The sequence below is a fragment of the Pipistrellus kuhlii genome, unplaced genomic scaffold, assembly GCF_014108245.1.
Source record: "Pipistrellus kuhlii isolate mPipKuh1 unplaced genomic scaffold, mPipKuh1.p scaffold_m20_p_12, whole genome shotgun sequence".
NCBI lineage: Eukaryota > Metazoa > Chordata > Mammalia > Chiroptera > Vespertilionidae > Pipistrellus > Pipistrellus kuhlii.
The window spans coordinates 46582523-46606973 of record NW_023425427.1 but is presented as its reverse complement, the minus strand read 5'-3'; the positions used below and the strand labels follow the sequence as shown (position 1 = coordinate 46606973).

At 39.1% G+C, this 24451-nt stretch overlaps 1 protein-coding gene across 10 annotated transcripts in view; it reads left to right on the top strand.

Annotated features, from left to right (window-relative positions):
- Positions 1-24451, top strand: part of SLC24A2 (solute carrier family 24 member 2) — a 224575-nt gene that overhangs the window by 50883 nt on the left and 149241 nt on the right. For 5 of the 10 annotated variants that reach the window (XM_036434161.2, XM_036434162.2, XM_036434167.2 and 2 more), the window contains exon 3: positions 24013-24126. The exons of the other annotated variants lie outside the window; for them this stretch is intronic. In XM_036434161.2, the coding sequence (XP_036290054.1) occupies positions 24013-24126 (114 nt within the window). The remainder of the gene's footprint in view (positions 1-24012; positions 24127-24451) is intronic. 10 annotated transcript variants of the gene reach the window in all.

Below are 24451 nucleotides of genomic sequence, written 5' to 3'. Positions count from 1 at the left end.
TGATGGAGACTAAATGACATCTTAAAGAGCCTCCTATTTTAATGGTTTTTAAGATTTCTTTCCATTTATTATTTAATTTCTTTATTAACTTCCACAATCCCATCAAATTTATCATCTTGTGATTAAAGCTTTTTAAACCTTTATTCTTAAAAAAAAAGACTTGAATATTTTATTATTTCATAAGAACAGATATTTTTGTCCATTTTTCTCTATGTTTTTCTCCTTTTTATTGTTGTCACTCCAATCAATATAAATCACTAGCTCCAAAATAAAAAAGTAATTTTGGATTTGTACAAAAACCCTCTGGCCAGGCTCAACAGAAGCTAGACATTTTAGAATATTTACAATGGAAAAGGCTGACTATAATTGAAATTTAGCTAAGATCATTTTGATTTAGCTGAGATCATTTTTATCTGTGTCTATATGAATAAAAGAATTGATGTTTTATTTCAAAATAAACCAGGTGAATTGTATTTTAAAAGTTGGGAAAAAATCTGGATTAGATTATTTAGATACTGTTTTACAGATTACTGTGTGTGTGTGTGTGTGTGTGTGTGTGTGTGTTGTGAAGAATTTAAATTCCCATCTCATTGGGACAGCAGTAATTTTTCTTACATCTGTAAAAGAAAATAGATACCACAAACTGAAACTTTTAGAAAAATTGGCATTCTTATAGTTCAGAACTACACACTACAGAGCAAAATTACTAGGACTTAAATAGTATATTGTATAAAGCACTATACTTTGGAAACCTAGAGAAGCAAGTCAGGATAATGTTAACATCAGGGAACTATGTGATACTGGCAGAACCTTTAAAAACTATAACACACACACACACACACACCACCCTACACACACAAGTTATTTCAGAACTATAGAAAAGAAATTGAGGGCATTAGTTTCTATTTAAGTGTCAGCAAAGGGCAAATACTATGTGATTTCACTTATATGTGGGATCTAATGAACAAAATAAACTAACAAAGTGGAGACAGATTCATGGATACAAAGAACAGACTGACAGCTGTCAGAGGGGTGGGGGTTAGGAGCTGGGTGAGGAGGGTAAAGGGATTAAGCAAAGAAAAAGAAAGACTCATGGTCACAGACCACACTATGGTAATTGTCAGAAGGAAGAGGGTAAAGGAGGATAATTGATGATAGAAGGAGATGGCTTGGGAGTGTAAACACACAGTACAATATATAGATGATATGTTGTAGGATTATATTGGACCTATTCAGTATAATTTTATTAACCAATGTCACCACAATAAATTCAATTTAAAAATGAAAAAAAAAGAATAAATTATATACTCTATACCAAATCATTTGGTATAGCGGAAATCATTTGGACCATACCAAAGGATTTTTTTAAAAATACTTTCAGATTAAAGTATCCCCATACTAAACATTCTCAGAAGCGTCAGCTTTATGGAGAATTCTTAAGCACCATGGACAGCTGCCATTTTCTTTCTGCCCTTTTGTAGTTGAACAGCATTTGGAACCAGTTAAGAACAAATTCAGGGCTCATATGGCTCACATGTTCACTGTGAAATTCTACCCTGCGTTTTCTCACAAAACTGTCTCAGATGAGCACTTCCATCTTCAAAGGGGCCCTTCCCCCTTCATTGTGTGTACCATCTTATGCAAGTCCTTTTGCAGCATCTATTATAGTATAATATATTATTGTAGACTAGAGGCCCAATGCATGATATTCATGCAAGAGTAGGCCTTCCTTCCCCTGGCTGCCAGCACTTGCTTCCCTCTGGACTCAGGACCCGGGCTTTTTTCCAGCTGCCAGCAGGTCCCAGGGACCCAGGCTTCCCTCACAGCCCCAGCTTCGTCTGGAAGGACATCTAGTCTAATTAGCATATTATGTGTTTATTATTATAGGTTCTCAGAGAGAATCATATTAATGATCCAAAAGCCCTAAATCAGCCTCACTCAGTTTTGGCTGGCACACTCAGAGGTTTTTAAGATACAATATAGCAAGGCAGAAGTTGCTTGTATTGGTTCATTATGATACTAGTAACCCAGCTTCACCAGGTTTATCTCAAGCCAGCTTTATCCATTTTTGTTACCTCTCTGGCCACCATAGGAATTTCTTTGAACCTTATCATAGAGCTCCAATAGAATCTGGAGGGACATTAGTGTTATCTCAAATAAAGGCTAAGACCCTGAAAGATGATGTGGCTTGCCTGTGTTGCTAAACATGGTTTCTAGGTGTGATCAACTATTATGTGCACTAACCAAGACCCGGGAAAACATTATTCAGAAAGGAAGATAATAACATGAGACAAAACATTCTGAGTCATTGAGGTGGTTATATGAAGTTTGCTTAGGTTGGAAATGCATTTTGCTTAATCAGTGAACTTGCTGGTGTTCTTGTAAGTACTCAAAATTTTATCTTAATCAGAAATGAAACTTTATGTAAATCCCTAAACTCAACCCAGACTGGTTCATGTCTTTCTCTGCTCTGTTTCTTACTTTCTGGATTCTTTCTCTTCTGCCATTGGTGCAAATCCACAAGAAGTCCGATTCCTCCCAGGTGTCAGCCTCAGCTCTTACCCTATACAAAAAGGTCTGGGAACCAAGATGTAAAGGCACCTTGAGAGCATTGAGCATCATATGAGATCATTGCAAAAAACTCAGATTAAACAAAAAAGTATGGCCCTAGCTGGTGTGGCTCACTTGGTTGGAGTGTTGTCCCTTACATCGAAAGGTCACTGGTTTGATTTCCAGTCAGGACACATAGTACTCAGGTTTTGGGTTCGATTCTAGGTTGGGGTTCATGCAGGAGGCAACTGATTGATGTTTCTCTCTCACATCAATGTTTCTCTCTTTCTCCCTTCCCTCTCCCTTCCTCTTTCTCTAAAGTCAATTTTTTTAAAAAAACAATATATTTTTTTAAATAAACAAAAAACAATGTGAAGTAATGTAGGTTTGAAGTGAAACAGAGTAACAGTGCCAAAGAAATTAGTACTGAGTAATGAATCATCTACAGGTTTTTTCAGATGTACTTCCTCTCCCAATAATTTTATGACAAGAGTATTGTTAGACTCTTCTGACCTAAGCTCAGTGCCAGTAACCAAGCAAAAGAATGTCTTGCAACTCTGAGCACCAAGATAGCAAAGTGTCTCAGAAGACTCCTTAAACAATAAAATCCTAGCAGTCCATGCCCAGAAGGGAAATTCATCAGGAACCTTGGCATTTGGGATCGGATATGAAGTGCAGGTGGGAAGGAGCTGGTGAAACTCACTTTGTGGGCGGCTTGATTGCTTTCTGCCGGTATTCCATTTGACAGCTTGATGCAGAATGGGTTCCTCTTCCTCATGCAGCTTGAAACGTGTCAGGGGAAATGTGTCCCACTTTCCTCCGACCAGCGCTAACATTTCAAAAGGCAAGACACCGGTGTAAATTCAGAGAGAGTCATGAGGGAAATAAGTTGACACCATACTTTAAAGCTCCAGAAGTTAAAGAGGAGTGAAAGTGGGTCATCTTTTAATGAACTAATGGGAAGGCATTGCCACAGTGGGAACTGATGATCCAACTGTTTGAACATGCATGAGATTCCTGAGTCCTTGGCATTCAGTGTTCCTTACGCATGTCCCCTTAAGCCTGGCTGGCAGTAAGGAACTCAGGTGCCAGTCTCAGTGACACAGTGATGCTGTCACAGCATCCTCATCCAGTTGTTATAGTTGTTGTCATGTATCCCAATCCAATTAGATCTTAACACATGCATGCATTGTCTTTTTATAACTAAAGTTTTGAGTAAAATTTTCATGTGGTTGAGTCATTGAAAAATCAATTTTTTGACCCGTTTAAAGAAAATCTCATCCAGTGTAATAACCAAGAGAGGCTTCAGATAACATTTTTCATAGGAAAAGAAGAAAATCTGTAGAGAACAATTAATAAAATAATTTTAAAACCAGGTTAAAAAAATTAGAATCTCAAGCATTATAGTGGGCCCAGATCAGGTAAACTGGTATGGTATGACTTTATTGTTCATTAGTTTAACTTTTAAATTTAGATGACTTTGTATAGACTTCACTTTTTCTAAGATTCTAAAAAAAAAAAATCAAATAAATAGGCTTTGTTGTTGTTACAATGTTCTTAATGACCTATGAAAAGTATTTTAGCAGTATCTTTTTAATTAATAAGTGCATCTTATCCTCATCCTTTGAATATTAGAAATCCATAAGTATTGCATATGCCAATTCCCATTTAATCAAAATCTTAAACTGACCTAATCATTTTATTCTGCCAGTTTCAAATAAACTGGAGTGTACGGGCTGTTTATGAGGCACCTTTCTCCCATAGAACCTCGGTGTGGTTCTCTTTCTGGCCGAACATTCCTCTTTTCTGAAAACTTGAGAACCAGTGAATCAGCACAGCATGTTCAATGTTGCAGGGAAATATATTGCAAAGCTTAGAGCCCTTTGGCTCGTTCTCCAGGCTGCTATTCATTAGCTCTTGCCTTCTGATTCCACCTCTATACTTTGTCAAGTGATGTGACTGTACTTGGCATTTCAGGAGGAACTCTCACAGTCTTTGGCAAAGTAAACTGCAGTAGTTCATCCATTATCCAGAACTCAGATGTCAGGTTACAAACAACTTCAAACATCTGGAATAGCACAAAGCCAGGTTTAATGGGTGAGAGAGGAAGTGTTGAGAACATATAAATGGGTGTTTTAAAGGGGTTTTGTGGGTTTTTTGTTTGTTTGGGTTTTGTTTTGTTTTGTTTTGTTTTGGAGGGGGTGGGGGTGGGGAGAGAGGAGGTCTGGACTTGGAGCAGATAAAAATAACAATAGTAACCAGAGGTTCTAATCCTGAAACTCTGAGACCATTCCTGCTTGTGTTCATGCACAGCATCACAAAAGGACTCCTGTTCATAAGGATGACAATAGGCCATTAACACACACACACACACACACACACACACAGTGTTACAGATATTTTGTTATAAAAGAGAGAGGAAAATTGTATGTTTTGAAAGATTTTAATCAGTGAAATCTTGAAAAATGGGAGAGTAAAATTACTTAATATTTTAAAGTTCTACTTCATATATTCACAAGTTATTCCCTGATTCTTGGGAATTCAGGTGTGGAACTTCATTTAATAGGTGGCTAGATTTAGGTTTTAATGAGAGTTCTCCAAGTAGGAGATATCTGTACACCTTCTTCAAAAATGTGCTGTTTTCATAGAACTTGTAATTTCTCTTTAATGCTCACAATTCATTCCAGAAAAAAGTCAGCATCTTAGAAGTTATTCTAATATGTCTTAAGGAATTTGGGAAGAATATAACAAGTTTTAGGTGGGAAAAAACATTCAATCTTATGGCAAAGTAAGGACTTCAGTACATGAATACATTCACCAGGGTTAGAGTCAGGGTAATATGCTCTGAATTGATAGGCCTAAAGAGTAATGCTAATAAAAGCCTCTTAGAAACACATTTGGTTTGTGAAGGACAAATGTAGGTCTTTAATCAAGCGCTTTTCTAATTATGAGAATGCTTTTTGTTCAATGGCAAGCTGATATCAATGTTTATAATGAGTGAGAACATTGTTTCTTGATTATATGAAATTACTAATTTTTTGTCTCAAAAGTACATACTATTCATCAATGTGGCTGGCAAGTACATTTAAAATGTTTTATTTCTGTATTTAAAGCATTTTTTTAGACATGATGAACAAAAGTTTGTCTGTCATTGTTGTATATAACAACCAGTACAGATTTTAGTAGCCAATAGGTTTGAAGCCTTTCTGCTGGTGACATGACTCCTTGCCCCAAATGAGAATATTCTGTCTTCTTCCAGTTTTCCAGTGGTAGCTACTTCCTTCCTTCATCTATTCAGAAAATATTTATAAATCATCTATCAATTATCCAGATACTAGGTGCCAGGGTTACAGCAATGAAAAAAACAAGTGAAGAAAGAAAAAAATAACTCTCTGATATAATATTAATCAGTGGTAAATACTGTTAGGAAAAAAATAAGACAGGGAAAGGTGACAGAGCAAGACAGGTATCTGTTTTAGCCTTGGTTTTGAAAAAGGTTCCCTAGAGATGATTTCTGAGTACAGATCTAAATTAAGTAAGGGAGCGAATCATACCAATATCTGGGGCAGTGCTTCTTAACTGGGGGTGATTTTGCCTCTTGAGGGACTTTTTGGTTGTCACAACCTGGTCAGCGTAGGAGCAGGAGGTGAGAGAGTTGCTATTTGCCTCCAGTGGGTAGAGGCCAGAAATGCTGCTAAACATCCTAGAATGCACAGGGCAGCCTCCTGTAACAGAGAATTCCCCAGCCCAAAGTATTCATGGTGCTGAGGTTAAGGAACCCTGATCTAGGGAAACAGCATTCGGGCCGAGAAGGAGCTAAAAACACAACAGGCTCTGAGATGGAAACATGTTTGACACATTGGAGGAAGGCCTTGTGACTGGAGCACAGTGACAGAGATTCTTACCCCCCAGGAAAAGAATTCAAAGGATAGCCTAGGACCAGGTCGTGTGGGATAATGGTCAAGAACTCTACTTCTTCATTCTTCACCCCTGCCTCCCACTCTGCTAAGCTCCTATTCCACAAATACCCTAGGAGATGTCCAGGGAAGCTGACTCTGGGTCTTTGTAGGAGAAAAGGATTTCACATACTTGTTTAGCTGAGGAGTAAGTTCTCCACACCCATCTTGCACAGTGATGGGGGGATCTTAGCATTGGCTCTGATCCAATGATCGAAATCAGTTCACTGAAGTCTTAGAATGGAGCTCTCCAAAATGGTAGTTACTAGTCTCATATAACTATTTTAAATTAAATTAGTGAAAATTAAATAGTAAAATTTAAAAGTCAGTTCTTCAGATGTACTAACCACATTTTAAGTGCTCAATGGCCACATGGCTGGCTTTTGGGACAGCTTAGATATAGAGCATTTTCCTCATTGTTTTATTGGGAAATACTGTGGTCAAGGAATCCTAATATATAAAAACCCAGGGTCCGTAACAACCGACCAAAGGCTTGACCGAACATCGGAAGTCAGTCCTGCAGTCAGTGCTGGGTTGCCATGGTGATGCAGCACTGACTGCTGATGGTGCAGGTGTGGTGATCCAGCACTGAGTGCCAAGGGGGCTGCGGGTCAGGCCTGGAAAGAGGCCCGAAGAGAGAGGCAGGTCTGATCCATAGCCTCCGTGGCAGCTGTTGATCAGCCATTGCCTTTCTCTTTCTCTCCAAGCTTTGCCAGCAGCCACACCTGTTTCTCTCTGGGCCTCCATGGGGGCTGTGATCAGCCCCACCTCTCTGATCAGGCCTGGAGATAGGCCCAGAGATGCTGACTGGCATAGAAACTGACAAATCAGAACCAAATTGCCTGGGGGAGGGGGGGGACAGATTGCAAGAGGGATGTCTTACTGCCAGTTTAGGGCCAGTCCCACCTAAACTGGCAGCCAAGGGGTCCCTGGTTGGAGAGTGTGCAGACTGGGCTGAGGGAAACCACCCCTCCCCCCATGGACGATTTTTGTGCACCAGGTCACTAGTTAATGATATAAGGAACCTTTGAATTGAGCATTTATTATTTCCATTTGTGAGAGATAAGGAAACTAGAACCAAGAAATATCACCTAGCATGCTCAGGTAACTGTTTCAGGTTTTGTCCCATAAGAAAACACCCCAAAACTTAGTAGCTCAAAATAGAAAACATTTGTTTAGGTTACAGTTCTGTGGGTCATCAATTTGGGCTGGACTCACCATGGCAATTCTTCTGGTTTCATCTGGCTTAGCACACGTGACTGCCAGGTCAACTGCTGAGTTAGTTGGGAGCAGTTGACTTAGGGTAGCCTTTGCCAGGATGGCTCATTATCTAATCTTCATGTCTGTCATCTCTAGGAGATTGCTCAGAGCTAGTTCAAACGGTAGTGGTGGCAAGGATCTCAGAACAAGAGCCAAAGTCCAGGTTTGGGACAATGACATCTATTCTAATTCATTGCACTGGCATAAGGAAGTCATAAGTTCTGATTCACAGGTCGAGAATGGACTCTTGCTGGGAGGAATTGCATAGAACCGTGACCATTTTTAAATGTGCTATCATCCCATAGCTAAGAAGTTGAAAATCGGACCTCAAACCCAAGTCTGTTATGTCTAGTGGTGTTACTACTCTAAATTTCTCAGAGCTTTTCCTGTCCTCTTTCTCTGCTGTCTTCTGAGTCCTATTTCATGAAAACTTATGTGTTTGCTTTCCAGGCCATTTAGAAATTTTTAAAACAAGACAAGAACCTTGGATTCTGGCAAATGGTGTATATTCAACTCATTCTCCTATATTATCCTACCCAGGAAAATGACAGGTCCTTTTAAGTAAATAATAAATAAAAAAAACACTTTATTTTATAAAATACATAAGAAGAATTTTGAGAAAGTATTTTTAACCTTTGATGCAAATGGTAGCGCCCCCCTTCCCCCCCCCAAAAAAATGACCATCTAAAGAACAAACTTAATTTTGAAATGATGGGACTCTTCAGATGATGAGCAGGTGACTGCCAGATTTATGCCTACTAATTAACTAGCCCGTTTTCCTGTTATTTCAAAGAATAGACCCAAAGTCCTTTCAAGGGTGGAAACTTGATTTTGGAGCTTGTGGTTCTGAGTCCAGTTCACATCTTTCCTCCTCACTGTGCAATTTCCCACCTGCCCACACTGCAGCTTCTGCTGTGCTTTCCTGCCCACACACCCGAGATCTTGTTCTAAGTTCTGAGTATTACTCAGCGACTCTGTTTTCTAACTTTAAAAACAAGTTTAAAGGACAAAGTCTCTATCAAATCGCAAATGTAGATTTCATATGTCTTCTTAGTACACTGTGTGGTATGTGCTTTGGTTTCTTTAGTTAGATGGCACGCTTAATTTCTTAGATGTACAAGCAATATAGCTCCAGTTTAAAGGATGAAAACTCACATGGCAATTAGGCTCCTCAGTCAGTAGAGTTTACCCTTCCTCATAATTTTGCTGAGATCTTGAAAGTGGATGCCTTTAAAATCTTCTCTAAGTGCTTATAGCAGTAGCTTTCAGATTTTGTGGTGTCAGGTCGCCTTTACACACTTGGAAATTATTGAGAATCCTAAAGAGCTTTTGTTTAGGTGAGTCATATTTTTCCCTGTTTACCATATTTGAAATTAAAAGTGAGGGGAAAAATTAAAACCCAAGAAAAATCCATGTGCGTATGACATTAGCCATCAGAGCAATTGCATCATTATCAACATGTAGTCTCTGGAAAATGCCAGAATATGCTTTGAAGGAATGCGAGCAGAAAAGGCAAATACTGTCTTAGTATTATTGTGAAAACAGTGTTGAGCTCACAACGCCCTGCATGGAAATGCACTGACCCTCAAGGATCCCTAGACTTCCCTTTGAGGGCTGCTAGCCTGTTATATACATTTGAAACAGTTGCTTTGCAAGGAGAGCCAGGTATTTTGTGTCCAGAAATATTTTTTTCACTGCCACTTAGTTAATTGTGGCCTGAAGTGACTGACCTTAGATCTCCATACAGAGGACAAGAAGGAAATAAGCATTTATTATGTATATTCTCAGTGTGTCTCCCATCATCCCCCACTTTCAGTTTATCACCAATCTCACTCCATTTGCAATCATCCGTTTGCACTGACATTGGCCTGGTCGGCAAACTGCGGCTCGCGAGCCACATGTGGCTCTTTGGCCTCTTGAGTGTGGCTCTTCCACAAAATTAGGAGTACCACAATTAACTTAATAATAATGTACCTACCTATATAGTTTAAGTTTTAAAAATTTGGCTCTCAAAAGAAATTTCAATCATTGTACTGTTGATATTTGGCTCTGTTGACTGATGAGTTTGACGACCCCCGGCCTCGTTCAAGCTGTGATTACCTCTCTCCTGTGTTAATGCAGCAGCCTTTAGTTGGTCTCCAGTCCTCCTGCTTGCTTCCATGCCTTCCTCCATGCTGTGGCCAGAGCATTCTTCCTAAAACTCCAAGCAGACCATACCTAGTCTGACAATTCACATTGGCCTTTGTGTAAGTTAGATTCCTCTACACAAGTCTTTCAGGGCCCATTCAGGACTGGGTTCTGCTGACCTCGCCAGTGTCACTTCCGTTCTTTCTGCTACCCCTTCCCTCCACCCCAAATTCATATCCTAACCTTTTTCATTCCCAATCACCTGAATATGAGTGCTCTTTAAATGTGGTGTTCCCACCATCTGAAACCTTATTACACTGAATCAATTCCTGTGGGTTGTTTTCTTCCAATTCAGCCTATTGGCTCATGTTTATTTTTCTAGAAAGAACTCAGTGAAAGTGTAAAATGAATGAAGAATATAGTTTTATTGCTTTTATTTTTTCTTAAGAGTCATGGTTACAGCAGAAAAAAGAAATAAGCAAACACAGAAGAAAGTTATAATCTCCTTTAATTCCACCGTGGTTGGGATTTTGGTATTTAATTTTATCTGTCTGTCTTATTGTCTTGCTGTCTCTCCCTTTCTATATCTGCCTCTCTCATTCTCTCATATGTATGAATTTATACATATTTTAAGACTTTACCAATGTAATATCATACAGAAAAAAATTATTGTGAAATCAGCCTGTTTAATTGCCATTTAATTGCAAATATCTTCTTTTTTGTGTGGGGGGAGGAGTGGGAGAAGGAGAAGGGAAAAGGAAGGGGGGGGGGGCTCCTTGCCAGAGGGAGAGCGCGCCTACAAATACCTTCCCATGCCGCTAATCACCCACCTCGGTGCCTCTCCAGCTTTAAGGCCTGTGAATCACTGGGGAACTTGTTAGAAATGCCAAATCTCAGACCTGGCTCCAGAGCTACTGAATCAGATACTGCATTTTAACAAGTTTCAGGTGAAGGTGATGGACCATATCTCAGTTGCAGAGGTTGACATGCTTTCTGAAGACTGGTGTGTCCCCAGGGTCAACGCACCGAAGTTTATGTAATTAAGCTCCATGTTGTTAAATATCAGTGTTATTTCCAATTTCCTGTAAGTATGAGGCACATCTGAATAAATATTAGCACACATCCATCATAACTTCCTTAGGAAAAAACTACCCTGTAAGTAGTTTGCTGGAGCATACATCCTTTTAATGAATTCCACCTCAGAAAACATAAGACTAAAATGTAAGTGTGGCACTTCCTGTTATCTGCATTTTCCCATCGGCAGTGAAACAGGACACAGCTTTCTTTGATATCTTTGGTTAATTGTAATCACACTGTTCTTATTATTTGAAATGCCTTCCCTCTATCTTCTCTTCCTGTCATTTTGCCCACCCTTAATATGCAGTTCTAATATCACTCCAAAAAGTCTTCCCTAATTGTCCAACCTAAAGTGGGCTTATTTGCTCAATATTTTCACTGTTATCCTCTGGGCCAAATATCTCAGAGCATACTTATTCACTTTCTCTTGATGCCATTTAAATGTATCACTTGGCACTGCTTGAGGGAATGGATCGTTAGTGCACTGCATCCGGGTCCTCTACAGCACCTCTCATGGCAGTTGACACCAGAGAAGGATTTGGTGGTGGAAGGAACACATAACTTGCAATGAGAAGGCCAGTGTTTGAGGCCCAGCTCTGTCATTTACCATCTGTGTAATCAAAGAGCGAGCCATGTAACCCCTCTGAGCCCTAGTTTTGTAAAACGGGAATAATACCTATGGTGCTTACCTACCAAATCACTTCACAAGGTTGTTGTGCAAATTAAGATTATAAACCATAATTTCTTCTCCAACATCTAAGTAATCCACTAAAGAGTTCCAATTTAGGGATTATCTGTCTCTATAAACTCTGTCTCATCAATGCAAGTCATATTCTTTCACGCAACCTACCCCTCACAAGAAAGAGCTTATGTGCCTGGCCAGCATGGCTCAGTGGTTGAGCATGGACCTATGAACCTAGAGGTCACAGTGCAATTCCTCATCAGGATACAAGCCCAGGTTTCAGGCTCGATCCCCAATAGGGGGTGTGCAAGAGGTAACCAATTGATGATTATCTCTCATCATTGATGTTTCTATCTCTCTTTCCCTCTCCTTTCCTCTCTGAAGTCAACAAAAATATTTTAACATTCAAAAGAGAAAAAAGAGAGAGCATACCTGCAGCTCAAAGACTTTTACTAGACAGTAGCATCTGACAGGAATTAAACAGTTTTAGTTTTTTCTTATCGCATTTATTCTTTCTATTTATGTCCAGCAATGTTGGTTCTCTAGTTATAAGAGTAATATGAAGCTCACCTTTTAAGTAACATTTAAGTTTAAAAAAAAAAAAAAAAAAAAAAAAAAAGGCAAGTCAATTTAAAGTCAAATGGTTGGTGAGTAATAGAGCATGAGTCATGAAAATATGGAAGAATATCATGCTGATGTTATAAAAATGACTGAAGGTTGGGCAATTTCCACCTATGGAAAGCCCCCCTCCAACTGCAGAGCAATATATGGAGAGCTGTTGTCATGTTAGCTATTGAGTGGGTTGTTCTCCAACAGAGCCCTAGATGATTCTTAAGAAGCATCACACTGCCGAAACCGGTGTGGCTCAGTGGATAAAGCCTCAGCCTGCGGACTGAAGGGTCCCAGGTTCGATTCCAGTCAAGGGCATGGACCTTGGTTGTGGGCAAATCCCCAGGGGTGTACAGGAGGCAGCTGATCAATGTTTCTCTCCCATCGATGTTTCTAACTCTCTATCCATCTCCTTTCCTCTCTGTAAAAATAATCAATAAAATATATATTTAAATAAAAAAAAGAAACATACAACTGTGATTTAAAACTGACCAAAAAGTCAATGTCCTGTTTACCTGACAATAACTATCCTTTGTTTCAGCTTACACATCCAATGGGCACAAAGAAGAGAGTTTGCTTCTGATAAGAAGTTAGGTATAATGGTAGTAAAGGAATTGATCAAAATAACTGGGATGGCTCAACATACTCAGGTTACACTTGGGTGCAAATAGATAGTATGTTACTTGGCAACAAGACCTTTCTCTTTATTATCAAAAATAGTATTTGAAAAAAACACACGCAGTATTTGAGGAGTAGCAATTGTACAGAGGATAATTTGCTTGGAAAGATTTGACAAAATTCTGCATTTGTAGAAAAACAAAAGGTTGACTACGGTATGTTTTGAATTAACATAATTACTACTATTGTATTAGAACTCGCCAAAACCAGTTTGGCTCATAGAACTCACAAAAAAAGTCACAACAAAATTTTCAATTAACTGCTATAACATCTCTCAAAGAGGGTACAAGTGTTATTAATTCTACCTCTATCAGGGGTGGGGATGTCTGGCCCATAGTCCATATAAGGCCTGCAAAATCATTGGATCTGGCCCAGCCAAGGCATTAGAGGTGAGTTAATTAAATGCTTGACCAAATATAGCAGGCTAATTTTTAAGTTGATAATTTTGTTTGACCTGTGAGTGATGTTATAAATATCCAAATGGCCCTTGGCAGAAAATAGGTTTCCCCACCTCTGCTGTAGATAAAGACTAATAATCAGTCACAGAGAGCTTAATGATTCGACTAAGATCATAGGGTTATTTATTGCCAAAATGAAAAACGAAAGGTGCTCACTCTGTTGACATCTTGTAATTTTGTCATTGATACCCATCCAGGACAAGCTTCTGGGACACTACATCTTCTTGTTGGTCTGGGTATTAACTGGTTTGACTCAGCAGTTCTAGACTTGGATTGTGCAACAGCTGGGTTAAAATAGGTGAGATTAAATTAAATAGTGGCATTTAATTAAATTTGATGAGATTAAGATGAGGCCTGATGTGTTTGGTTTCAAGAGAGCAAAGAGGAATAAGTCTTTGATTAGAATGATGCTGAATAATTCACCTCTCTCTCTTCTTTTTTTTTTTTTTTTTAAGAATTTCAATTTTTAATGAACAGAATATCTTAGTGGCTCCTTTTAAGCCATAACATATTTATATATAGTCCTGTTAAGTATTACTATTACAATTGCTTATGGGCTAAAAGCCTGGTAAAAATGAATGGAATACACTCTTTTAAAGTATTTTTTTTCTCCATTTGCATCTCTCCCCTACACTCAGTACACTTTCTGCTCTTCTCTGTCCCTGAGGATGTTGAACCTTGAAGAGTAAGTAACCAAAGCTCTTTGCCTTCTTGCTTCCAGTTGAATTGGGCCCATGACAGAAGGCAGGCAGAAGGGAGGAGAGAGAGGTTGGGCATCACTTCAGTTCCTGGTGAGCAGCCCCTCTTGGATGGCTACAGCTCCTATTAGACTCTTGTAACATTATTTCTCCCTTTACTCTTCAGGCGATGGCTTGCTGCTATTGCTAGCTGCTAGGTACCCATTCCTCTGTAAACCACTTCTTGAATGCCTCTTTTCTTTATAATCAAAACCAAAGCAGGAGAATGAGGTGATTAAAATCAAAGGCCCTGGAATTGAATCAGTTTAGTTCCAGATCCTGATTCTACCATTATCCATAGGATCTTGGGTAGTTATTTAATGTCTCTTATCTTTGGACCAGTTATAAAATGGGAAGAATAATAGGCCTTATCCTATATAATAAAGAGGTAATAAGCAAATTGACCATCACACCCTCACATAAGATGGCTGCCCCCATGTGGTCATAAGATGGCAAGCAGGGGAATGGCAATTGTGAGCAATCAAGCCAGCAGGGGAGGGCAGTTAGGGATGACTAGGCCAGCAGGGGAAGGCAGTTGGGGGCAATCAGACCTGCAGGGGAGGGAGTTGGGGGTGATCAAGCTGGCCTGGCAGGCAGAAGCTGTTGGGGGCAATCAGACCTGCAGGGGAGGGAGTTGGGGGTGATCAAGCTGGCCTGGCAGGCAGAAGCTGTTGGGGGCAATCAGGCAGGCAGGCTATAGTTAGGAGCCAGCAGTCCTGAATTATGAGAGGGATGTCCAACTGTGGGATTGGGTCTAAATCATCAGCCAGACTTTCCTCCGAGTGGTCCCAGATTGGAAAGGGTGCAGGCTAGGCTGAGGGACACCCTCCCCACTACCCTCACACCCAGTGCATGAATTTCATGCACCAGGTCTCTAATATACTTATAACTAGAATTTGTTTTTAAAGAATGTGTTCAGAGTAGTGCCTGCCTGTGGTATAGAAGTACTACAAGGTGAAAAACATTTCTGAAAGGCAAAGTGTGAGCTCCTGTTTAGACATTTCAGGCCCTTCTGAGATTTGCAGTCCTCCTCTGGAGTGGAAGTTATTCTCTTACCTCAAATGATGGCAAATGCCTTTTGGATCTCTTATTTCTTTCATTGACAGATTATTTAAAAAAAAAAAAAGTTCTATGCACAGCCTTTTCCATGTTGTCTCAAAGCTTTTGTCTCATAGGAGACATTCTACTCCTTTACTAACATTGTCACTTTGTTGTCCTAATGTTACCTCTACTAAAACCAAACTCAGTATCACCTCCTCAAACTCAGATCCCCTCTGACTCTCCATGGCTTTTATCCTAGAACTCATTCCTTAGAACTCTAGAAGATTGTGTAAAACACAGATGTGGTACCCTCAAAATAGCCATGTCCTAATCCACAGAACCTGTGAATTGGTTGGTAAATGTGATGACTTTACAGATATGACTACATTAAGGGTCTTGAGTTGGGAAGACATCCTGGATTATCCAAGGGGTCTGAAGTAATCTCCAGAGGGAGGCAGCAGGGTCAGAGTCAGAGAGAGCTGAAGGTGCTAAACTGCTGACTTTGAAGATGGAGGAAGGAGCCAAGAGTGGGAGCAGCATCTAGAAGATGGAAAGGCAAAGAAATAGATTCTCTACTAGAATCTCCAGAAATAACATGGATCTAATAACACCACGATAATATCCACTTTGGAGTCCTGACTTCCGGAACTGTTAGATAAACTTATGTGCTTTAAGCCTTCAAGCTTTTTTTATAGCAGCATTAGGAAATGAATAAAGCACACCTCAGAGTTCCTCCACCCAAAGGGCAAGCGAGCTGGGGTGTTTATGCATTGACTCCTATGAGTCATTGGCTGAGGGCTGCTGGGTGTGGGCTGTCAGTTCTTCAGCTGTCAGATAAAGGGAAGTAGATGCTAACAGTCAGAAGTCAGCCAGACCTAAGGCCTCAGGGAAATGGACAGGGCACCAATAGAACCTGCCACAATGTGCCCTTCATCTGCCCTTCCTGTCTGATCTGCCTCCACTGTCACCTCCCCTTTGGACCAACCCTGCCAGTCAACCTCCTGGCATCTTACAGATGAATCTTCCCAGAACAGGGAGAGACTGAAGTGAGTTGCTCCTTTTTTCAAACATCTTCAAAGCTTCCATAAGAAAAGACCTTTACAAAAGGGAGCCCAGAGGTCAAATAATAAAACTTAAGACTGGATCCCCTGATACTTTAATCTTGATCCTTAAACTTTTAAATGTGGGCCTGCGGGAGGGATAGCAGATGTGCTTAGGTATCTATTTGTTTACAGAGTTCCAGGCTTGACATATGAATCTTTGGATCCTTGAAATATAGATCCCTGAGGTCTGCATTTCTTAGAAAAGCAGCAACACCACAAGGAAGTGAGAAAATTGATTTGAAAATGGAGAAGGTTAATTAAAGGAAACATTTAAGATGTGAGATTGTCAATTGACAGGAGCCTGAGAAACTCTGAGTTCTGCACATTTGCGGAATGTCACACATATATTTAGATGAACCCAGAATCTGAGGAGACTTAATAGCAGAAATAACTTCAGTGCACCAAAGCAAAGACTTGTCCTCACCTTCTGCTCTGCCTGCCCTAGTGGGAAGTGTGAAAGCTTTTGAGCTTTTGTATGGCAGACTGTGATATCCAATGATTCCCTGAAAAATTTGTCCAAAATCCTGATTTTCCCAAGTTATGCTGACTTTGTGCTAGCTATAGGTCCAAACCATAAAGGGTAGAGAAATTTTTTTTAAAAAAGGAAGAGTTTATACATCTTAAACATATCATTGCTTCTCGGCCTTTTGGCTAAGATCAAGTGTATACATCTTAAACATATCAAAAATAAATATGCTTTTAACTGAGAACAGGAAGTGCTGCTGCTGGAATATTTTTATCCTTGTTTCGTAGTAAGGGCAGGGCAGAGCCTAAGAAAGGAAGGAAACTAACCTACACTGAGCACTGCACAGGTGCTAGGTTCCCATTGATGCTCTGAAGAAGGTGTTAGGATCTGCACTTTGTAATCGATGAGGCTTGGGTTCAAAGAGGTTACATAATTTGGGTGATATGATAAAATTAAGAAGTGATCATTTGGGATTTGAGCCTCAATCTGATTCTAGCATCTGTTATTCTATCTTATTTATCTCATATAAGACATAACTTACATTTATATAGTGCTTTTCAAAGCATTTTTCTTATACCCTCTCTAAACTTCATCTGTGAGGCGTATTTTATGGGTAAAATTGCAAAGGCTCAGACCTGTTTGTCCTAAAGAGATTTAGCCAGTAAGCAGTGAAGCAGGTCTGAGTCATGAGGCTATGGTCTCGTGGCCTTTCTAGTCTGTTGTGTCCAGACCAGCAGAGGCTGAGTCATGGAGCCTGAAACCAGTTGGTAGCAGGCAATTCATTTCAGAGATTCAATCTCATCAGAAAAAAAAAAAAATAAGACATTGTGTTTTCCCTTAATTATTGAATAATGGAATCAGCTTAATGAACATTTGGACAACACAGAAAAGAAGAAAATAAAAATCACCTGTAATATCACCACCCCCAAAATAATGACTGGTATTATTTTGATGCATGCAATAGAGATATGTATGTATGTTATATTTTTAGAAAAGTAGGATCATGCTGGCTATAGCTTAATATTCTATTTTCTCATTAGCATTTGATGATGAGTAGTTCCCCAGGTCATTAAAGTAATCTTTAAAAACTGCCTTATATAACCTAATATTGCATGAACATAACCTTAATTTAGTTATACATTCACTTTCTGTTGAACTTAGATATCATTCCTGGTTGTAAACTATTACACATCATGCTGCAATTTGGGAATCTAAACATAAAATTTACATATCCAAAAGCAGTACATGAAAGGGCCAATTTCTCCACCTGGAGTGTTATTTTAAAACTTTTGCAAGATTGATAGCTGCAAAAAATGTCTTTTTAGTTTGTGTTTTACAGATGGCAGCCAAGTTGAACTTGCTTCCCCCTGTGTACTTGATCAGATGTTCTGATCCACACACAGTACCAGGTTTGTTTCTGTTCTGCCACAGTCCTCAGAGATAAAAAATGATCAAATATTAAAATAATTCCCCAAACTCCTCCATCAAGCCATTGCCAGCGTGAGAGTGTCAGCACCTCCAGACAGGCATGGAGTGTTATTCATCTTTCTTATTCCCAGTTCCAGACTCTGAGCCAAATACCTGGCAGATTCTCAATGCATTAGCTTAAATCATTGCCATAGAACAGGTTCTAATTTCAGATGTCTAACTTGCTCTGTGACTTTCAACAAGTTAGATCACCTCTCTGTGCCTCCATGTCTTCAACTCTAAATGAATGGAAGCATGTTGTCACATGCTGACTGAACTAAGTGCTAGAGAAAGGCTGCAGCTTCCATACAGAAGGTCTCTATGTGCTGAGTGCATGTCACCCAGGTGGACTCCTTTCCGATCCACAGAAGCTGGCCAATTCCATGTGTATTAGGGACTCTGGCGTCTAGTTCCCTCCCACTTTTTGTGCTGATGGACTGTAGTTGGATCCCATTTCATTTTGTTCCTCTGCATATTCTCAGAGTCTCGCAGAGTAGATGGCCCATAGGAACTATCTATGAGGAATGGAGGAAGGAAGGAAGGAAGGAAGGAAGGAAGGAAGGAAGGAAGGAAGGAAGGAAGGAAGGAAGGAAGGAAGGAAGGAAGGAAGGAAGGAAGGAAGGAAGGAAGGAAGGAAGGAAGGAAATCATTAATGATCAAGGGATGGGTGAATGGAAAATTAGAGCTGGCGGAGATTATCTGAGAGGTCCTCTTCTTGGTTACTGCTTTATTTTTGCAAACATATCTGTGTTAGCATCCTCACCTTAGATGTACTTGCTAGAATAAATCTAAACAACTAGCCAGGTAAATTTAATTTGATAAAAATTTTCCATATTAAAACATTTTTATTCCTTTATGCTTTGCTTTGTTGCATTATTGGTCATGGCCTTCATGTTTATTAATCAAGAAGGATCCAGTTTTGACTTTTGGAAGTACAGCAAATATGAAATTGTGATTAGATTACAAATTTATTTCTCAGATGAACTTTGTGACCATATCAAAAGAATGGAGTTATTGTTTCCATTTCCAAAGCTAATTTCTTTTTTAATTTTAAATTTAAGTCTAGTTGGTGTATAGTATTTTATTAGTTATATTGGTTTCAGGTATACAATATAGTGATTTGATATTTTTATACCTTACAATGTAGTGAGTACTTATGAAGCCAATGAAAACTAGAAAGCATAAATTGTATTCTTTGAAGACCTTTTTCCCCTAAAAAAAAAAAAAAAAAGAAAAAGAGCATGTTTATTTCAACTTATTATATATGCATATTTTTAAAGTTTCACTACTTGTTATACAACATTTCTAAATATACAGTATTTCTAAAATTAAAAAATAAACAAATCCGCTCATAACTTTTCATGTATCATTTACTTTTGCAATTAAAATAACAGACTTCTCATGCTTTTATCAATTTTCAACTGATTTGTCTAGTTAGAAGAAATTAGTGCCAAAGAAATATGGCATTTGTTATATAATTGCAGAAATTATTACAATTTTAAAAGCTTTTGATACAACCACTTATCTGAGGGACTTAATTCACTGATGAGACCTTAAAACATTGATGAACATGTTTTTAAATGTCTTAGCATTTCTATTTTGGACTACAACTGCAAAATGCCCAAAATATGCTCATTTTCTCACCTTAGCAATTCATAATTTTCTCCAATATGTAGCCTACACCGCATTTAGTATAAAATAGCTGAATATGGCATATCATTTATTGGGACCTATTATAAAACTTTTGACGTTTCTGGTTTTATCCCTGATTCGGGAAGGGAATGGGAGGCAAATGATTGATGCTTCTCCCTCACATTGATGTTTCTCTCTCCCTCTCCCTTCCTCTCCCTAAAAAGCAATCAAAACATATCCTTGGTGAGGATTAAGAATAAAAAAGAAAAGTCAATAAGATGGCTTCAGTTTCCTCATGCAGTATTGCAGCTTACCATCAAATAGCACCTAAATTTTTTTTAATATATATTTTATTGATTTTTTACAGAGAGGAAGAGAGAGAGATAGAGAGTTAGAAACATCGATGAGAGAGAATCATCGATTAGCTGCCTCTTGCACACCCCCCACTGAGGATGTGCCCGCAACCAAGGTATGTGCCCTTGACCGGAATTGAACCCGGGACCTTTCAGTCCGCAAGCCGACGCTCTGTCCATTGAGCCAAACCGGTTTCGGCTCAAATAGCACCTAAATTACAGTCCGACTTTTTCAAGCATGACTCAAAGAAAATCTAATCAGGCCATTGTTATTGTCTGTCAAGTTTAGATGGGGGAAAAAACATTCTTGAAATCGGCCTTTGAAACTCTGTTTTCAAGGTTCAGGTTTCAACTCTTCTACGACTTTTTAGAGATAAGTCATTTGTTTATGATTAATAGAATTTTCCATGAAGCATGGAAAGAATTTTAAAATTTTACTTTTAATTGTGTTACCATTCGTTTATGACCTAAGTTTGTCCTCAGGTAACCACTGCTTTTAGAGATGGGAAAATGCAATTAATTCTTTGGTCAGTTTTCATTCCTTTCTGGGGCCAGGAGGTAATAATAGTGCACGTACTTCGTGCAACAGGCCCACAGTTGACTGTTGTACTCAGCTTCCTAATTCCAGTAGTTGATGCAAACCTACTGTCCCTCATTGTCAAGCTAAGACTTTGGTCTGAGCAGAGGGGAGGAGCACAGAAGGGGGCATGGAAACAGCCCTAAGCACGAGCTCCCTGAGTAATTCTCAGGGGAGGAACTTTTATCCTCACATGTAGAGTTTCTGATTTGAAGTCCAGTAGTTGTTCTATATCCTGGTATTTTGCAGTGAGTGGCATAAATACCACTGTGGCACTTGAAAAGATTTTAGATGGTACAAAATGATTATACGCTGACTTTGACATATGCCAGGGTTCTTGTACCAGCATTTAGAAGGGTTCAGCAATCTGGAGAAAGACTGCATAGATTAAATAAGAGTCCAGAGACATAAGATAATTTTGAAAGGCATTGGGAGTCAGAGGAGCTTCAGCTAAAGGAGCTAAAGTTCTAAGTTCTCTCAGGACTCTTGCTTTTTATAATACAATTTGTCCTAAGGCAAGGTGGAGATAATACACTTCAAAGGGTAGGGTACAGAAGCATTGTCAGATTGGGGAATAGCCTATGGCTCTTCAGGTGTTTAGCCAAGAGGAGGCAATAGCAAGTAGATTGTGATACCTTGAGCTGTCTGGCAGCAAACAGTCATCCTATTCATGTTTGAGGGAAGTGCCTTTCAGCCATTCCAGCAGGTGATTACATATGTGACTCGGCCCTTGTTTGAGTCCCCAAGTTTTATTAACCTTTCAATGAAACTCTTGTAATTAGGACATGCTGGAATTAGACATATATGATTTTTTTAAATATATTTTATTGATTTTTTTTACAGAGAGGAAGTGAGAGGGATAGAGAGTTAGAAACATCAATGAGAGAGAATCATCAATTAGTTGCCTCTTGCACACCCCCTACTGAGGATGTGCCCACAACCAAGGTACATGTCCTTGACCGGAATCGAACCTGGGACCTTCATTCCACAGGCTGATGCTCTATCCACTGAGCCAAACCAGTTTCAGCTCCAGCAGACATATACTATTAAAAGTATATTACTTGTATATTAAACCCATGATTCCTCTAAATTTATTACCTAGAACCATCAATGAGGTATTTAAGTGAAGGAAAAGTGAATCTACTTTTAAAAAATATTAGGTTAGTAATAATATAGGTAGTCCAATGAAGCCACACTGGTGAGGGCTTCTTTTTTTATTCTCTTAATTACATGGTTTAGTTTCTCTATAGTTAAAATATGCCAGTATTAAAAGGTAAGACATGGTTTCCTTTCTGAATTATAAGGAAAAAGATGCTTTATAGATTTTGTGACTTCAATGGAGTAATTGCTTTTCGTCCTTCTAATTATTCTATTGGCTCAACCTGCTTTATTTTTCTTCTTAGCACTTACCATTGTATGTCACTATCATACTTGCTATATTTATTATCTCTTGCCTCCACTAGGCTATAAGCTGAATGAAGTAGAACTTTGTATTCTTCATGTAGTCTCCCAAGTACCTAGCACAATGCCCAGCACATAGAAGGTGCTTAGTAAAACATTGTTAAATGAATGTTGATTAGTGACTAAATTTTACAATTATAAAATCCTCTCGTTTTTAAAGCTCTACCAATCAGTTATCAGATCTGAAAAATACATACTTGTCAGCCACTTGACTTTTAGCCTGGTCACTTAACCACATAAGCTCTTACAGTGTATGTCTCTGTGTATAAAATGGAGATACCATCAACTCTTAGGGCATTTATAAAAGTAAACGAGATGACATTCATGAGAGTGTTGATCTCTTGTTGTAAGCATCTGTGTATCTATCCTTACGTCTGTCTATGTTTGAATTAAACCCTGTGGCACAGGATCTGACTCATAGTAAGTGAACCATAACTATTTATTAGCTTATTCATTTTTTATTAAATCAATTTTACTACAAATGTGATTATTTCCTTTCTAGTCATTGGTGGCCCTATCCAAAACCAAGGACAAGTAATCAATAGATGAAAGCATTGCCTTTGAATACCTTAACTCTTACCTTTTTTATATCTACAATATGAAGAGGTTTAAAAACATGGTGTTCTCCCAATGAAGTACATTTAGAGGCCAAAAATAGAACAGTACATTGAGAGACTGATAAGCACTAAAGTTGTCTTTTCTGTTCCTCCTAAAAAGTCAGTTTTGTTTTTCAGATGCTTTTCATATACAGAAACCAGTGTTAGGAAAAGGAAGAATTTGATTTTTAAAAATATGATTTCTAAGGCACTCTTTCTTTTCTCTCCCTCCCTCCCTCCATCCCTCCCACTCTTCCATTCTATTTGCAATCACTTTTAGATTATCTTTCAAGTTCAGATTTAACAGAAAGGCATCAGCCTGCCTTAGGGACTCAGCATTTTATCAGCAACAATTTTTAAATATATTTTTATTGAATTTTTACAGAGAGGAAGGGAGAGAGAAAGTCAAAAACATCAATGAGAGAGAAACATCAATCAGCTGCCTCCTGCACACCCCCTGCTGGAGGTGTGCAGGAGGCCTGCAACCAAGGTACCTGCCCTTGACCAGAATCGAACCCAGGACCTTTCAGTCTGCAGGCTGACGCTCTATCCACTGAGCCAAACAGGTTTTGATGCTCAGCAACATTTTTGTATGTTCCCTCATTTTGGTTCTGTCACAGTACAACAAAAGGGGGACATGATTCCCTTGCTATGCAGTAAAAGAGACTGAGGTCCGAGAGCAGTGATATGACAGTGCCTGAAGCCACACCGGTAGTAAACCAGAAAGCCAGGGTGATCACACCTGGGTTTTCCCTACTCTAAATTCAAGGCTGTTTTCATAGAGTATTAGTTCCATACTCTAAACTAAAATGGAATTTTTTATTTTGCACATTAAACAGCACCTTACTTCATTAAGATTTCTACAAGCTGAACAAATTGATTTGCAAGTTATTTATAGACATCATTTCACCCATCACTGAAAACCGTCTTTGCAGAGCTTTTAAAAAGTGCACAAAAATATTGCATGGCAGTTTAATGAAATAGAAGAAAAAAAGAGAAAGAATGATTGGAAACTACTGAGCGTTTATGCATAAACAAAGGAAGACATATGTGGGGGCATAGAGACGACTCCCCACTGCACTGCTGGGGCTTAGATTTAAGTAGCTTGGGCTTTTTTCACTATTTTTCAGGTCCTCTCAAGGCCAGGGCTCCTGACTAGAGCATTTGTCACTCAAATTACAGGGCTCCAAAACTGTCCTGGAACTGGGGTGTTCAGCAAGACAGCTGAAAGTAGCAACTGGTGGGGACCTGAGTCAGACTCAAAGAAGAGAGCAACAGTCGAAGCCAGAGAATAAGGTAAGTCTTCAAGTCACATGAAAAGGGAAGCCCCAATAGGAAGTGAGCCAGGGGATGAAAACCTTGGAAGCTCCAAGGTGAGTTGAGAAGCATGGCCTGGCCCACGTTGGACCAGTTGTTTCAGAATGAAGAATGTGTGGCCAGTGTGAGCAAGTCAAGCCATTGCCTGATGTTTCTGCCCTAATGGATTTCAGCTTCCGCATGAACCCCTGCAGTTTCCTAATGGCTTATAAAACCTAAGTAAAATCTATGTACAGATGGCAAGTACCATCCCACTTTACTCATTACACAGTCAAAGCACAGGGAGCTGGTTAAACGCCCCAGA